Source organism: Stylophora pistillata, chromosome 12, assembly GCF_964205215.1.
Source record: "Stylophora pistillata chromosome 12, jaStyPist1.2, whole genome shotgun sequence".
In the NCBI taxonomy this organism is placed as follows: domain Eukaryota; kingdom Metazoa; phylum Cnidaria; class Anthozoa; order Scleractinia; family Pocilloporidae; genus Stylophora; species Stylophora pistillata.
The window spans coordinates 11,016,857-11,035,000 of NC_142530.1; the positions used below are offsets into that span (position 1 = coordinate 11,016,857).

General features: G+C 37.3%; 1 protein-coding gene and 2 long non-coding RNA genes across 3 annotated transcripts in view; 2 read left to right on the forward strand and 1 right to left on the reverse strand.

Annotated features, from left to right (window-relative positions):
* Positions 1-126: 126 nt before the first annotated feature.
* LOC111331067 (integrin beta-1) lies at positions 127-16,013 on the reverse strand. Its single transcript, XM_022936098.2, has 28 exons — positions 15,865-16,013; positions 15,547-15,627; positions 14,757-14,833; positions 14,121-14,222; positions 13,507-13,570; positions 12,909-13,040; positions 11,653-11,740; positions 10,111-10,210; positions 9,860-9,949; positions 8,845-8,931; positions 8,591-8,683; positions 7,991-8,086; positions 7,500-7,595; positions 7,048-7,121; positions 6,808-6,865; positions 6,630-6,694; positions 6,389-6,476; positions 5,746-5,819; positions 4,856-4,921; positions 4,294-4,366; positions 4,064-4,145; positions 3,821-3,948; positions 3,404-3,511; positions 2,910-3,060; positions 2,500-2,610; positions 1,892-2,004; positions 1,322-1,378; positions 127-921 (listed from the first exon to the last, which is right to left on the reverse strand). The coding sequence occupies exons 2-28, from the start codon at positions 15,617-15,619 to the stop codon at positions 850-852; spliced, it is 2,418 nt and encodes an 805-aa protein (XP_022791833.2). The 5' UTR covers positions 15,620-15,627; positions 15,865-16,013; the 3' UTR covers positions 127-849.
* LOC148718794 (uncharacterized) lies at positions 2,617-3,824 on the forward strand. The gene is made up of 2 exons (XR_015994001.1): positions 2,617-2,774; positions 2,853-3,824. It is a non-coding gene; the product is annotated as an uncharacterized LOC148718794 (long non-coding RNA).
* Positions 11,465-18,144, forward strand: part of LOC148718795 (uncharacterized) — an 8,027-nt gene continuing 1,347 nt past the window's right edge. Inside the window, exon 1 of the long non-coding RNA XR_015994000.1 lies at positions 11,465-11,551. This is a non-coding gene — a long non-coding RNA (uncharacterized LOC148718795). The remainder of the gene's footprint in view (positions 11,552-18,144) is intronic.

The window sequence follows — 18,144 nt, forward strand, 5'->3', positions numbered from 1 at the left end:
CACTTAAATGCTAATGAGAAATTCACTGTTATTCAACGCTGCAACTAAAGCTTAAATAAGAAATCTGCCAAGGCACAGAACTCTTGAAAAAACACGCCCCATCTTCAACAATGATGAAAAACATAATAAAGACCCTGAAATTTATTCCACATAATAACTATAAAAATACAAAAAATACTTTACAATTTAATGATACGAGCAAACGAATTCCACTTTAATTTCAATTTTGGGATTGGTTAGGGTCGCAAAATCGCCATGGGCTCACAGCTTTACCTGACATGATCCGAAAAATTTACCAACACTAAATATCTCGAAAGACAAATTCGCGAGTCTTGCTGAATAGATGAATTGACGCTTGCCGTTATAAAATAATAATGACATTTTCCATTTCCAGTATTAATCAAGTAGGGTGGCAAACCATGTTAATCTTACACTGCACTGCAGTCTGGCAGACATCCTCTTTACTGCCAAACATTTTTAAAAAGTGATTCAAACTAACACTAACTTCCTAAAATATATATAAATGGTCTCAAACGTATCCCGTTCAGCTAAAAGATGGTAAATTTGCGCACCGTTCAGTCAAATGTCCTTTGAATAGTATTATTTTAGCAACAAGTTCTGCTCTCCGATTCACAAAACAGTCCATAACATTTCATGGGTGCGGCGACTGCCGTGAGCAAGAGAACCGGCTGACGTTGTGAAATCTTTAGCTTTGTGAGATCAAGCTGTATTTTTATGACTGCGTTTCTTAAATATCGCGAAAAATTTTACCTATAACCTTGGAAACACTTATTCATGAAATCGAATACTTAAGACCCAGATCAGATTGGTAGATTCGTTAGCATCATGTCACTGCCTTCCACCTGCATAAGTTGGATTCTCAAATGTAGTCTTCGCAGCTTGATACAAGGGATTTTTTTCCTGAAAATCAACGGATGGCATCATGTCACACAAAGACTAGATAGCAATGACAGGTCAGCACTGAGAAACCTATAGCAAATTAATTGATAGCTGGATATCAAATTCGTACATTTTGTTTCAACCGATCAACAAGGAGGAAGAAAAAAAAAAGAAAGCTTAAAATACACTTCAGCATAACAATTAGTTTAATTTTATCGCTAGTTATCTATGAGGGAAACGCCTTTCTCATCAAAACGGACCCCATGTTGACGAATGAACAACGAAGGCATGATAATACCGGTTCAAAAAAAATCTTGCAGTAGAAAGAAAAGAATAAGAGGACAAAGAAAAAGAAATCGTAGCTTAATGTTTGGAAATCATTGCTTAAACAGGCTGATGAAAGTAAACAATTACAACTTACCTTGGTCCATCTCGAGTGCATACGTTCTCGTTCAAACTTTTGATATTCAATGCGGTCCTGAAATAAAGGTAAAATAAATTCAGTAACACGGATAGCTTAGAGTAAGCACCGCAGGGACTCTGGATTGTCTCAATAAGGAATCCGTACTATTCATTCCATCCAATTTCAAAACAAGGTCTTCAGCAATAGGCAATGATTACCTCGCCGATGATTTCCTCGCCGATGATTTGTTGAATTATATTGGTTCAGACGAAGAAAATAGTTTCTCTCGCTGGCATTAATCAAAACGTACAAAGATGACATTCAAAGTTGCTTATGAAGCCGTAACCATGAATGACATATACCGATTAAGGAAGATAACTCAATCTCAGAGTCCTATTTGTTTCTTAATGACCAATCTGAGCAGCACCTAACTTTGACTTATCAAGCTGCGCTGGATTAATCAGAGGTATTTGACAAATAGATATAATGTTTTCAACTTCGCTCAAAGCGACACAACGTCCAGTCATACACATTTGCACTCATGTCAAAACGAAATGTTGATTAAATAACAAACTGAAGCTAACATACCACCATGGTAACGAAGGCTTTGACAACAATTAAGATAATAAGACCCAGGAGTAATATTCCACCAACAACACCCAACACAATGGGTAAGATGGGTGCTTCCTCGGGACAACTCACTGAGACAACAAAAGACAAAAACTGTGTAAAACAAAGTTGGAAATGAACATAAAAATTGTTTCCCCTAACTAGTTTTAAGTTCAAAGAACAGTCCTGGACCCGGTTGTATCAAGGACTGATATCGCTATCCAACGGATAAATCGCTATCCAACGGATAAATCGCTATCCAACGGATAAATCGCTATCCAACGGATAAATCGCTATCCAACGGATAAATCGCTATCCAACGGATAAATCGCTATCCAACGGATAAATCGCTATCCAGCGGATAACTGAAAGCATCACGAACTACGCTATACAACAGATAAGAGATTTATCCAGAAGATCTAGCGTTCTCCAACTTTCGAACAACCGGACCCTGGAGTTTAAAACAATTGTAAGATATGGGACATTTTCGGTCTTCTAAGAAGCAGTATTGAACTATTTTTTTTCAAGTTTAATTTCAGTTAAAAAAAAAAAAAAAAACACACCAACACGAGACGCTGAAGCATTACCTTTCTCTTTTTGAACAAAAAGTACAAATCGTTCGCTGTTTTCCTCTGTTTGTGTAGTAAAGTAATATGTGCATCCGTCAACTTCTCCCTCACAGCGATACAAATTTTCATCTACAAACATGAAAAAAAATCATCCACTTAGATCAATTCTGCATATAATCTCACTCGAATTTGATGCCACCTGCCGACTGCATTGCAGACGCTGCACCACACCTTTACGGATCAATTGTCCCAACTGCAAGTTGTGCTGACTAAATGTACTTCACGTCTTTGAGGTTGGCCACATTTAATTGGGCCCGGTTTGTCTTCGTATTTCTTAAACCTAAATATTTTATACGGCTGTTTCTCACCAGAAAAACCATGCATATTCTATTATTCTGTCGTTACGTTGGGCGCCAAATAATCCTCACCTGTTTTTGTTTTGATGTCATCCACCACCTGAACTTCCAGAACATTAGCTTCACACCTTTTACTTTGTTTACACTGGTCCAAGGACTGGCCTTCAAATGTTGAACACAGAGCACAGTCTTCATTGCGGCTACACATGCCGTCTTCACAGTTCTAGAAGAAAAATAATTTCGAACGAACGATGTTTAGTAAAGTGAGCATGTCAAGGATTTCAAACACCAAGGTTGAATCGCTGCGTCTCTAATCGCATTTTTGTATCTGGGGTGTCCTCGGTGCCTCAACAAGGAGCACCTCATGTATAACGCCTGTCTTACAGTCTTCTTTGCCCATCACAATTAGCAGGCTTCTAGATAAAAAATGATAAGACGGTACTTTCTAGTTGCCACTGGCACGGGCCTGTACTCCTGCCAGGAATCTGATGATTCGACAGGCCCTTACCCACAATGGCTACCGAAAAAACGTACTGGTGGCTGATAACGGTCATAACACCACTTACCGGACACTTTTCACAATAGGTTCCATCATAAGCACTCTTACAAACACATTTGTAGCAGTTTTCGTCGTCTGGCATGCAGTCGCCTCTCTCAGCACCTCCACATATCGCCTGAAAATACACAGAATAACACCGCACCAGACGTCAGAAGCTGGCCTCGTTTCAGAAAACATAGCAAACACAACAATCGGTGAAGGGATACATATATAACAGCTTTATTGTAATCGTAATCGTAATTCGCATTTTATTACATTACATTACAATTGGGTTATAGAGGGAGGAACTTAATCCCCATATTAACTATACCCCATACAATAATTATAATAAATTACATATATCTCTACAAATACTTTAACAATACATGCATGCGTAAGAATTTAAAAGATATCCTATAATATCGCAGCGAATAAACTGACTCACCGAATCTGCATCTTTTTTGCATTGGGTTTCTGGAGGAAAATATGTACAGTTCTTTTTATCACAGTTAGTGCCATGATACTTTGGTTTACACTGGCATTTACGGCAACGACAAACTCCACGATCAGGACCTGGAACAAAAAAAACATCCATACATCACCAAATACCAGTCGCGCCTTGGACAGCTTAGTAAGACAATCACCATGCTAAGGATGTTTAATTCTGTTTACGGTAGAAGAACCATACCTCCACACAATTGGCCTTTATCTTCAGGACAGGAGAAGTCATTACACTGGCACAGGTCCCCATAAAACCTCTTTCCCTGTTCCTAAACAAAAACCATTTACGATGCCAGTGAAATCAAGCCGGTTTGTTTTCATAATACTTGAGCCTAAACTTTTTTCTTTAATCCAAAATCAAGAGCAAATTTTCTTTTTCTCACCAACATTTCACGAATGTTTATTCTTTTAACTCACCGTTTTGCAAACACACTTTCCACAGGCGCACTCGCCGTTTCCACTACATGGCAGTTCGTCTGTAGAGTTAGAGCTGCAGATGGATAACGCACAGTGTTTAATGCAACAATATGACCCGGCCCTGCCTTGCCATTCGGTTTACATTAATTTCATATTCATACCTAATGTTAACGTAATAAATTGTTAATCCCTATATAAAAATAAAAAATAAAAAATAAAAAAATTAAAAAAAACGGAAAACAAATTCCGTACGCTCACTGACATGATTTGGATTCTCCTGTTGGCCATAAAATGACCCCCGAAGAGCAAAACTGGTGATATTTGCATTGTCTACCCTAATCCTTCATAGAAGAAGCATGATACAGTTACGGTCGAGTGTTACGGTCGAGTGTTACGGCCGAGTGTTACGGCCGTCGTTTTTCAAATTAACTAATAAGTGACTCTCAAGCTGACTGCTTAGACAGATGTTCTGGCAGGCTGTCCATCATGGCTCCAATTCAAGACGTTTTCTTAGTTAGGACGTAATGAGGTGGACTTAAAAAAATCTGTCATTTTTAGATACCTTTTACATTTAGACTGATCCTTTGATTTGTCAAATGGCGTATCGCACTGACAGATTTCTCCATACCTTGAAGAAAAAAGACAAATGAGAACGCCTGTTTTGGTGCCTCCAAAGAGACTGAAGAGTACAGCTGCAGGATTGTGGGTGTAACGTGTACCGGCAAATGTTTGAGGAATAAAACACACACTGGCAACTCTCGATATTGTATTAGTAAAATATTTTCTCACGTCAACTGACAATACTCCGAAGACTGATATGATCAGGTTGGTAAGTACAGCAATAAAAAAACAGAGATCGAGATTCATTTTATGGAAGCAGTCGTTAGTTTCTTCTGTGGGTCTTGTTCAATGATCACAATAATAATTCCCTTAAGATTCTTAAAACCCAACCCCCCCCCCCCCCCCACCCGAAAACAAAAGCAAAATAAAATAAAATAAAAAAGAATGATTAAACATAATAAGCGTACAAGAGCTAACCACGATTATAAACTTTACCTGAAAAGAGCGGTTTGTAATTGTTACAAATATTCCTTCTTCTTTCGCATTGTGGGGAAATGGAATAGCTTACCAGGATACATTGTACACGCCAAATAAATGTCTGTTTTTAAGAGTAGACTTAATTTATTTGAATATTTATTGAATCTGTAGCCATTAAATTCTATCTTTCGTATGTTTTTAGTCAGGGAAATTGTTTTTATACAGGGCTAACCACACGATTTTCCCTGTTCAGGTTTTTTTCTTTTTTTATATTTGCGTCGTAGTTCCCTGAATAAACGTTGCGTTGCGTTGTGTTGTGTTAAACATGTATTTAGTGGATAAGACTCTTGGAAAGATTCCTCGATTTCTCGCAAAGAAGTCGCTTGGAAAAGACTCCGGCGACTCGGTACCCACCTCCCTTTGTTACAGTCACATTGTCCACATGCAAACGTTCCGTTTCCTTCGGTACACTTAGTGCTGTTTTCCTCCTGTACAGGGTACAAAGGGATACCGATACCGTGTTCAGTGCTAGCAATACAACCTGAGACAGAATCGCATTTCCCATCACGATTCAAACCTCTCAGAAATCTAACTGTTTTGTTACACTCAAGGCAAATGGGTTAGAACAAAAAGAGAAGAAGCCTTCTCTTTGATATCCAGGATGAGTCAAGTATATGCCTCGCGATATTTATGAAGGTGAAAGCGAGAAGGTGAGGGTCTGGGCAAGGGAAGAGAAATAAAAAGATCTTACTTCTTTAAAGCGACTGAAATGTAATTCGAGTACCCAATCAATCTTTCGAATTTCTTGGCTCAATTTTTAAATCATGTCAAAGGAGCAAGAGTGAGGAGATGGCTGGAGAAGCAGGGGGGTGGGGGGTCTCCGAAGAAGTCGCCACAAATGCTTTATTTATTTATTATATTCCCACTCTGCAGTTGCTCTCGTACTACACGCTTGTCCTCACAGACTCACTTCATGTTTATTTCTATCATTAGGGTGGTGATTACATCCTTCAAAACAAAGAGTCCATGCAAAAAAATTTAATTCAAAGTGGCTTACCGCCATATCTGGCTTTCCACAGTTGCACTCACAGATATAACTCAGGTCAAGTTCTACAGCTCCGAATCCTGGCACACGAATTGTGAAGCTGCAAATCCAAAAAAAAAAAAAAAAAAAGAGCAAACGACAGTTACAAAGAAATTTTTTGACGACCAAGCACTTACTAGTGAGCTCCCCACTCTGAAAGTTACACAAGATTTTGAGCAGTGGGAGAACTGGGAACAAACTCAGGCTGACTGACCTGTTCTGCTGAGCAGCTCCTGCCTCAGGGCATTGTTGTAATGTCACTGACACATCAAAATAAACCTGCAGAAAAAAGCTTTCACATCAATAGCAGATCATGTTACCTAAATAACATATTAAGCAAAAATGCAAAGTCAGCCTAAGTAATTTCTTCTGGCTCCCGTAAGACACAATACCTTTTCTCCAATTTTCACATTTGAACACCTCCGGGTTTGGTCATTGACTGCATTAGGCCTTAAAATATAACAATGTCAACCAGTCAATACAAATATTAGAAACTAATGTTTCTAAGCAAGAACTGTGACTGTGAAATGCATAATTCCAAGCTATCTTGTTGCTTCTATGCATAAATCAAATCAGAACAGATCGAAAACACACATATATTTTGTACAACAACTTTTGACAATTCCACTTACCCACAATTAGCTTTGACAGTAACTGACACTTTCTCTGGAGCATTAAAGACCAAGCTCACGGATGATACAATTTCCTGAAACAATAAAAAGGAAATTGTTAGTCATTGAGCAGAGGGATGTAAATTGAAATTATTGGCCAGGGGGTAAAATTAATGCTGTAATTTGGACTACAGAGAAAATTGTCAGCAAGCTGAATACTTGTGCAGATGTCTTATGACAGAGGAAAAGTACCAGTAACTGTTTTTGTAGCTTGGCATTGTTTGCCTCACATGTAAGTCACGATGTTGTCGAGTACAATAGGATAAGGATGGATCACGCAAAGAACAAAATTATTCATGGACCAAACCTTTAATTTTCTTTCTCATAATGTCTTTAAAATCTAAGACAGCAGACAAACATTGCACCCTCTGTTAACGGTGACCACCTCTAATGTAATTAATACATGTATTCACCTCATATTTTCTGGCGATCAGGTCTACAATGTTTCCAGAGTCACCCGCTAGCTCTCCACTCACAGCTCCCAAGTCACTCCACATGGATGCCACACTCTACAAAACATTATCAAATTAAATGGAGGACCTTAAAACACAGCATAAACTTCTAAGCTTAGGCTTACTGATCATATATATCCTAATACAAAAAAGAGTGGGTTGTAAAGAAAGCATTTTTTCAAAATTATACACCATTCAGAGTTTGTTAGTTTGCTACCCTGAAAACGGGAAAACATCTGATACAAGAAAGCCCTGTCAGGTCTGACTCAATCAGCACCTCCACACAAACTGTTTTCAGTATTTTCATTGGTAATGATAAGAGGAAGAGCAATTAATGCTGAGATCATTTTGAATTCAGCACATTATCTTGGATACTCTTAGAGTGTACTAGGAGTATTCCTAACACATTCAAAATTACATAAAATTTAAGACACAAAGCTTTGAGTAAATACCTGGTACAAGCTGGAGACCTCCTTAACAACTGCAAATATTGGGATAATATTGCTCTGCTGGAGTCTGTCATGAAGCTGGGCCAGAGAAGGATAATCCTATGAAATGATAAAACTGTTGTTAGTAACTATGACCACTGATAGCAACAAGCAATAATTTGTATAACTTAAGACATAATCCAGGTGCATATTCTATATTTATAACACAAAACACAATAAGCTATTAGTTTTCCACAGAATCTCTCTTTCATGTCCAAGCATCCAGAGCTACTTCCAACTGAATGCAAGCAGGTACAGCCCTGCTTGCCCTTGCTTGCCCTTCGCTCCGACGAAGGGCTAACGCTCAAAACGTCAGCTTTTGTAATCGTTACCGTGGCCAATTTACCATTTCAACTTTGTTGATATATCCAAATTATTACAGCCCCTGATTAACACATTTGAGTAATTTTTAGAACTGGATACAAATCAACTTTTTGTAATCGTTACCGTGGCCAATTTACCATTTCAACTTTGTTGATATATCCAAATTATTACAGCCCCTGATTAACACATTTGAGTAATTTTTAGAACTGGATACAAATCAACTTTTTGCCTCAATCATACCATTTCATTAGACTTTGAGTAGAAGTCATAGCCTCCCTGAACATCTTTTTTCAAATGGCATTTTCCATCATTTGGAGTCACAATACCACCAAGCTGAACAACAAAACCATCAACAAATTAATTGCATGTAGCTATATATAATGGATAATTAGGCTTATAATTCTGTACAATTGAAGGATGTTAAATATAAATGACAAAATTGTCCCTTGTTCCTTAAATGTATTGCATATCAATTGATAGTTAGGGATACAAACCTTTCCATCCCCAGCAATATGAAATGGTGCATCCGAAACAAAGACAACCAGACGGCGAGATGTACCATTGGCACCCCAACCAATTTCCTACGCCAACACAGCAAGTTTAACAATTAATAAATTCACTCACTGCTGGGAGTTTTGCCCCAAAGTGCAGTTTTGCATCAATTTTTGACATGAAATTTTTATGGACAGTTTTAAGTCAGATTAGATACATTCTTCCCATCAAATCATTGGGGAACATGAAAACAGGGAAACAGAATTGGTTTTGCCTCATGTACATGTAAAGTCACACTTAGCCAACCAATAACTCAGCTCAAGTACATGTATAACCCCAATCACACTTTGATTGAGGGTTTTAAACATTTTCCAAGTTTTCAAACAAAACTTGGCAAATTCAATTGAAGCAAACATTTCCTTTTTAAGATGATTCCCCAGTCTTAAACTGCACAACCTGTACTGGGCATCAATAATCTTGTGCACTTTGAACTGGAGAAAGTAAAAAAATTCATGAGGGAAAGAAAGATAAAGCTAAACATGCGGCCAAAGCCCATTATAGCCCTGTACTTGAGGATGCAAATTATGACCTTGAAAGCAACAAATCAAGGAACATATTTGGTCCATGTTGTTAAAAATTGCATGATATTTCCACAAATTAGATATAAAATAGCTCCAAACACTCAAAACTTTCAATCTATCAAGACTTTTTCTGATGTTATTGTAAAAGCCATGCAACTGCAAATGTCAGTGAACCCAAAAAATAGCGCATATGATTTAAAAAGTGCCAATACAGGCATAAATGAGGTACATGTAAGCTTGCACCATCATATCTGTCAGTAATCTTTATTCTGAGGAATCACCTTAACATCCATCTCGTGTCCTAGGCATATAAATCTGGCCCAGTTTCACAATTTTCTCCAGAGAAATACTGCAAGGGGTGCTTTCAGTGATTTACATCTGTAAATGGCATTTAAGACTGTATCACATTTTTATGTCCTATATTCATGCCACTTACCTTCTCACAAGCTGCTACTTGCATCAAGGCATCAAACCCCCCTTCAGGAGCATCAAGATTACCAGAAATGACCTGCTCCTTAATTTTTTTCTATGAAAGAGAGATATCAAAATGAAGTGTTTATACTAATCATGTCAGCTCAGACTAAATACAGATCCAGAACTACTTTAAACTCATACTCATCTGAATAAAGAAAAGTCTTTTGAACTCATTATTAGAGAGGACACAGAAAATTACAAACTAACACTTACTGCAAATTGTGGGGCATCAGCAACAAGCGAGAGAACGTGTCTGTAGCCATATGTGGGCACACAGGTCTCTTTGTCTGAAGAACTACATGGAAGCTTTGTCCTACAAATCAAACAAGAATCAAACCTCATATCTGATGCTATATCTGCCAAATGAGAACTTTAATATCCCATGGAGAAAGAATCTCAAGCTTGAGAGGCCAAATGTTTTGCAATATTGTAATATTGTAATTTATTATCCAACTACACCTAGACGAGTACAAATAACACCATAGACGAGTACAAATATCACGCGGTATTGTCTATTGTAGTACTGGTTAAAAAGGTTTTCTCGCATCACGCAAGCAAAGAATTGAATTGTAGTTACGAAAAAAAAAAAAATGGCGGACATTTTGTATCATATTTCCGACGACGAAGAGTTAGAATGGCTGGCAAATATACATCCAAGTTTATTAGATGAATCGAACGAAGAAAAACAACTAGAAAACCTGGAAATTCTACATTTATTGAAGAAAATAGAAACAGCAACACAACAATGCGCCAATTCCGTTCCACTTCGCATACTTCTGTCACACACTCCCCGAAAACAAATATCCGCGAAATTTGCCCGAACTGAAATGACAGTTTGGTGTGTTGGATAATAAATAACTTATTAGACATTTTGTTGTGTACTATCGCTGAGTATTTTTACTTGTTATTTGTATTTTGAGTCGCCCTACGGGCTCGTCAAAATACGGCACAACTCTTAAAACGTCTAATAAGATACATATATCATTAACCTTTCATAAACTTCAATTGGGATTTTTAAACACTGGGTTTATTTGCAATGAATCAATTTGTTCCTTTCAACCCTGAAAAGTCCCATTAAGGGAACTGGTCACTTAATGTTTTAATTTGTTATTACTACTTGAGAATATTTCTAACAAGGCTTATTTGTATTTTTGTTGTTCATACGATTAATATTTGTCCCACGATGTCAAATGGTGTCTTCCCTTGGAAGGAACATGGGAGCTAATATTTGCAAAAGAAGGCTTATAAACTAAATTTAATGGGACTGGCTCGATCTGCATTACATGACTTGCACTAATGGAACATGGAGCTAAAGCAAATATAGATTGTTTCGTTGTGAGTGAAAACAAATTTTTCAAAATAATTTTACACTTTTGACAAGTAGAGCAACAAGTTGGACTTGTGACTATGTAACACCAGAGTTGTTGACTAAATCAACAAAATCAACAGGTCTTCTGACAAGGAATGAGGAAACAATTAAAATCCTGTCAGATTTGAATGGGTAAAAAAGGTACTTGTACCCAATCCAATCAAATATTCATTAAATGCAAATCTCTTAATAGAGAATGGGATTTTGCAGTTTTTAAGAATTGTGCACTGTTATGCAGGTCTGACCCACTTAATCAGTTCTAGTGCCTCTGCACCCTGTCAGAAGGTATGAATAACGACAAATTCAATTCTCTGTAGATAGTAATCATCATCAATCAGTAAAGTTAAATAGTTTCAAAATGAAAATGAAGAGTTGCATGTACTTACTCAACTCTGATAAATGGACTGACAGTCTTGTCCACAAAAGAACCAAAGCCCAGATATGAATTTTCTGTGATGTTATTCATACTATCAGCTGAAGAAATTCATTAAAGAGACACAAAGTAATTTCAATAACTTATCCATGAACTTATTGTACTTAATGTAGGCATTTTAGTTCACAGTACAGAAATCTAAGATTTGTTTCAAAATCTACAATTTAAAAGGAAATTTGAACTACAAAATACAAATTCCCCTCTTCAAAAATTGTTTAGAGAAATCAGTTGCAAGTCATGAACATAGGACAAAGAAAAATTGCAAGTCCCTTTTGAGGAAATAAACCTCAAACCTTTGAACACTCAATCACTGAGCCATAGAGACTCCATGGTGAACATGTTTTAAAAGAGTCCAAAGGTTAGGAGTCTGCTTTACACTCTGGTGAGCAAATTAATTAGAAGCTCATTGTAGAATGTTACTTACCAACAAAAAACCCAACAGCAGCACCAAAAACTAAGACCTAACTTTGCTAAATTCTACAACATTGCTTGGTAACACAAAGAATCATTCAAAATTTGATGGGCAAATTTGAATGCAATTTTGGCCAGGAGGGGGGGAGACAGAAATTTGAACATGCCAATCTTCAAAAGTTCAAATGCCCAGGGGTTTTCCAAAAAGAGAGGGATGTTGAAGATTTGAATTGATCAACACATTACTAGGCTTCAGCAATCTGCTGAGATCAGCCACGTCAAAAGGCTTGTGTGGATAAACAGAACTAAAAGGATGGTGAATTTCAAGCTCAGCAATTGAGAAAAGAGAGGATGAGGCTTTTTTCATCAAGTCACAAGCATGGGACAGTGAAATAACACTCCAACACTCTACCTCTGAAACACAGAGACTGTTCAGAGAACTTTTCTAATGCTTTGTTCATGCAAGACATGCCTCCCTCATACTACAAGCTTAAAATTCACCATTCTTATTCTATTAACTGTCTATTATTATCTTTTACTGTTCTCTAAAATAGCCCATGATCCAGAACCACTGTCACTTAACACTGGTTTTTACCAATTGCTACAAATAATATCCTCATTATCACACAGGACTTTTTCATTTAATAAAACTCTAATACCATGACATTTACAGTTCTTAATGAAGATACGATGTCACGGCAGTGTCTCTACAAGGAATTTTTGTGATTTTCAAAATATCAAAATTATACCCAGAGTAGTACATTGTATAATTGCCTTTAGTTATTCATTTTCCTGTACCTATTTTTGTGGCCAAAGCCGTCAGTTTTCCCAAGTCATCTTTCATTGAGTTTGACATGTCCATAAGATAGTACAAATCTACAGGGTAGTTTTCTGCTGGTCTCACGGTCAGTCTCACGGTAGATGCCACTCCTGTAAATCAGTTATATGGTTCTCTATGATTTTTCCCCAGACACATCACCACAGCTCACAAATATAAGATTATGCACTCTTTAAGTCACATGACCAATTACATCTGAGATTATATGTATCTCAGTTCCACTGACAATTAGCTGCTAGCTCATCATAGGCTACCTCGAGAATTTAGTCAGTTTTCCCTGTCAATTTGCCTGTACCAGTGGTCCACTACACTTTGAGCTAGCAAAGTGTCTCGCCCAGGAACTCAACACAATAAACTGTTATATTACTGGCATAAAAGATATATCTCTTTTGACATACTGTCTGTCTAGGCACTAATTATAAGTTACCAGTTAACTTTAAGATAGTAATATATCTAGAATTGAAAAAACTTCTTGATGAGTAGTCCTGAAAATATCTATACAGGGACTAATGATAATGTCACTTCCTACAAACATGTACAGATACCATGTCAGTGTACCTGATCGTAAATTCAGTTTGATTCTCTGGGGTTGAACTTGTACTTTTGGTCCAACATCACTGTCCTGTAAAATAAATGGAAACAAGATCAGAAATAGGGTTAAACACGAAGGTGCGCTATATAAGGAAGTCTTCCCTGGGAAGACCTAGGCTCATTTGTCACTCACCGTTGACGTGTGCGGGTCAAATTTAAATGCTGGTAGACAAACAAAAGGAGCTCATGAGATATCTATTGTTTACTTCCACCAGCATGGTGGCATGAGGTAACGTGCGAACCAACTACTTCGATCTCAAATTTACCGCCACAAATAAAGACAGTTTCCATTGGAGAAAGGAAATACAAATCTCAAAAATTCTTGTATTGTGATGAAGACATAAAACAATTTTGAGGAATGCACCTGCTGTTCACTGCTTTGGAGTAGCTATACATCTAGCTCAAGCTGACTTGACTCTGAGAGTTCTACATCACACAACGGTTGATTGACAAATGGTCCATTGGGACCTATGGCTCCTTTTATAGCGCACCTTCGTGTTTTAGGTTGACTGATGAAGTAGGACAAAAATTGCCCTAACATCAAAATTCAGTAACTGAGCATAAAAAAGATTGTGCTGTACCTCATCAGGATTGAAGTTGCTCCTTGGATTAGAAATATTACTCACAGGACAACCAGAGTTCACCAACTCATCTTCCAAATCACAGCGGGATTTCCCAAAATTCTAAAAAGAAAAATTTAGTGTTAAATAATGCTTGCTTAAAGAAGCATTGTTATTTTTTTTAATTTGTGTCCAAGGTTAGAAATTTTACACTAAAAGTTAAACTCTCATATACCCAAGCACTTGACCAACATATGCCTGGTTGGATGATACACTTTGTTTTTCTCATTATATACAACTGCAATAAGCAACATTTGATCTATTGGAAGACAGATGCATAGAGATGTCACAAACCATGCTTCCCTACCATGTTGCCATACGCCTGTTCAGAAACAGATCACAGAAGTGACACACTCATATGCCACTCCTCGTTAATCCTTGTACACTCTTTTTCTCCATGCATTTCAATCTAATCTAAGGTCTATCATTAAACAGATGCCTGACAACATTCTAATGAGTGAATTGACTATATCAATTAACAATTAGCTGTTCCGATTCCTGCTTTGAAAACAAACATCCAAAAACAAGTTGTAGGAAAGCTAAATCTCCTCTTGAACATAATCCTTGACAAGGTACATTTTCTGTGGACAGAGTTACCTCTTGAGAGCACCAGGCACACTTGGCCACCCCTATACACTCTCGACAAGTTGTTCTGCTTCTACAATTATCTGCACCTACATTAAAATATAGATGAGTTGTTGGAGAGGACCATCTCTGGTTTCCAAAATAAGTTAGCCATTCTTACATTCAATCATCAAAACAAAAACACCAGCTACTGTAAGGTGATCATAGATTAAATAGGGTTTGAGAATGGTTATTGAGTATTATAATAAAAAAGACTGACTAAAGGGCTGTTTGATGTTTTGGTAAAGCAAAAGACACTTGATTGTGTCCACAGAAAGCAGCTTCTGTTTGTTGTCATTTAATGTGAGAAAACCTTTTCTGAATCAACAAATTTGACACAATTAGACAAAGTGATTTTAAACCAACCTACACAGAAAGGAAAGAAGAGTTCTCATGGTGGTCCCATGTGTTTCAAATGAATGTTTTTAATTTTACTTCTCTCATTTGGTAACAAACCTCTTAGGGTATGTGTCAAGCGTTTAAGATCAGATAAAATTTTATCTCTGATTAGTTACGATCATATCAGTGCAAGTCACTGATCAAGTAAACTGTTCTGAAGGGAGAAACTAAGCTGAAGGCTTCTAGCCAGATTGTATTTAATATAACTGTAGATTTAAATAAAAAAAAAAAACACCACAGGTAGTTTCACAAATAACGCAAGTTTTCTGTCGCCTCTATTCTTTCAAAGAAATGTATGTCTATACCACAAATATGCTTCCAAAACAAAATACCAAATCTTTAGCTACAAAGAAATCGGACTTACCTTGACTACATACATGACCAACTATGATTGTAAATAAGACGAAATATAAAATAAATCGAGATCTTTCTTCCATTTCAGTTCCTGTGGGTAAAGAGAAACGAAACAGTGAGAATGCTAAAAGATGTATTAGCTAAGCTCTCATTCAGACCAATGATTTCTTATATCCATTTGTGATACAGGTATTGGAATGACTAAAACTTACTTCTAAAATCAATGTTGAATGTCTATGTATGGGGCCGAAAGTGAACAAACAAACCCTTATAAGCCTCTCTCTGAAAATTTATCGAGCAACAAAAACTTTCAGTTTTTGATACTTACAAATGGCACTTATCCTGTCCTTAATGTCGCTTCAAACGATACTACGAAAACCAACCAAAAGCTCAATAATTGTTCAAAATCCTTCAAAAATTATAGTTCTTCCACCAAGGAAGTGGGCATTACATTTCTTTACTCCAAATATGGGTATCATGGCCATATTAATCTGAAGGCGACGCCAACTTCCTGTTTGGTGGGGTCAATGACGTATTTCCGGTAAATTTACAATAGCTGTTGTTCCGAGTCAAATACGGGTGCACGTTTGTTTCCACACGGGAAAAATGTGGGTCTGAACAGGAGTGTATCAAAACAGATATGTAACGATAATTGAGCTATTTTTAACGTCAGAAGAAAATATAATGCAATATAATACTTTGCCATGGTACATGAGGAATAAACCAAAAAGGTGCAAAAAAACTACAAAAATATGGCGTAAAATCTACGCATGGTTAGTAGAGGAAGCTCCCTCTACTAACTATGATCTACGTGTCCCAAATGATTATAGGACTACGCACACGTAATAGTATTTCACAGAAAGGCTGAGGATTTTTTTGACGTAGTCTCGTTTTCTCTCCTATTCCCCGTCTGATGTTTCAATGACCGTTTGAAGAGCAAGGTTAAGAGTTTGTAGTGTGGGTGTGAGCTCACCATGTAATGGCTTGTTTATTTTTTTTTCTTCTCTTTTTTCTTGAAGGGGTTACAAAGTTTTATAACTGCACTCGATAAATCTTGGAGGAGTTGTGAACTTGAAGTCCCTTACCGTTTATAATTCTCGAAATGTTGGGAGAGGAAGGAAGTCGATCCGTGCACTGTTCGTCCCCACTCAATATTTTTGCACTTCTGTTCTACAAAAAGTCCATTGTCGCGTTGACAGTGTCGTAGACGCGTGGCGTTAGGCACTGGAGTCAACTACAGTGAAGCACTAGGCGGTCAGCAAGATCGAACTACAGTGAAGTGAACCGTGATCGAACTACAGTGAAGCACTAGGCGGTCAGCAAGATTCAATGTTTATTAAAATCAGGCTAATCCGACTATTTACAGCACTTGCAGTGAAAACTAAAAAGAAACGTGTGATTTTTACGTCAGAGGGAACGAAAACTATGCTTATGCTCCGTGCACAAAGAGGAGAAACGAACTGCGAAAATTACAGGCGTGGCTTACGTCTGATCTTGACTCCGGGGCTAGAAGGACTCCAACTCCTACAGTTGTAATAACTCTGAAAGTACTCCGAAAGATCTCTACAGTGCGATGGACTCCTAACAACTGAGTAACCGTTCTTAGGAAAGGACTAATCTAGTGCATGCCTTCTGACGTGACGGAAATAAACTGAATGAAGCTTTGTAAGCCTAGTCTGACGGATATGCAATAAGCATGCAGTAAAATAAACAACGCTGTGTTCACGAAGAAAAAATAGTACTTGAACGTAACTAATTAAAAAGTCTATTTACGGATGACTTTACATCCATCCACAGTATTTGTTTACGTTTTCAATTTAAAATTTCCTTAATTAACAACCTGATTTTATCTCAAACACATTGGTTTAGTGAATTCTGAGTTGAAACCTAACTTTGCAGAAATAGAGAGATTTGAAATGGCTATAATTCAGTAAAATTGAATAGGAAGCTACCCTGCATAAGATTAAGATTTCTGTTTCCTTTTGGCCGGGCGGGTTAGGTGTCCGTGTGTTCTCTTTGATAAAAGGTAGAAACGCAACCCCGACGAAAAAATGTCCGAAATGATTTGGATTCTTTTACATTTTCGTTTCTGTGGTACTCAGTCTTAAACCATTTTGCACCCGTTATAAAATTTTCAGCCAATCAGTATTCTGGGTTAGCGACTGACATGCAAGCGCGCTCTAACGTCATAAAGGAGTTGTAGGACTTCAAGGCAAGATTTGCAAAGAAACTCCAAGAGTTATTTTGACCGTGAGGTTCATGATTTGGGTTGAATCTATTTGTTACCTCTTTATAAATTCTTAAACTTCAAAATGGGATGAGCATTTAGCAGCGATAATCGCCGAGTTCCAAGAGTGTTCAGAATAAAAAAGGTGGGTATCTTTCTTAAGCGGGTACATTTACTAACGTTTGGATAATTTCAAGTAAAGACAGAAAGATAAATGGACCGACAGAAACTTTTTGCACCTGTAAAAACTTATAGTCCCTGTCCAGAAAGTGCATTAACTTGTAATTTGCAAAACACTTTGACTGATAGATTTTAATGTTTTCTCGTTACCGGGACTCTATTTGTGTAAAACACCTTTAACTTGGACTGTTTCCTATTTCA

Coding starts and splice junctions, on each gene's coding strand:
- LOC111331067 (XM_022936098.2), bottom strand. CDS start 15,619: ATGGAAGAAAGATCTCGATTTATTTTATATTTCGTCTTATTTACAATC. Junction 7,122..7,499: donor TGATCGCCAGAAAATATGAG/GTGAATACATGT, acceptor TTATTGTTTCAG/GAAATTGTATCATCCGTGAG. Junction 5,820..6,388: donor GTGGAAAGCCAGATATGGCG/GTAAGCCACTTT, acceptor TACCCTGTACAG/GAGGAAAACAGCACTAAGTG.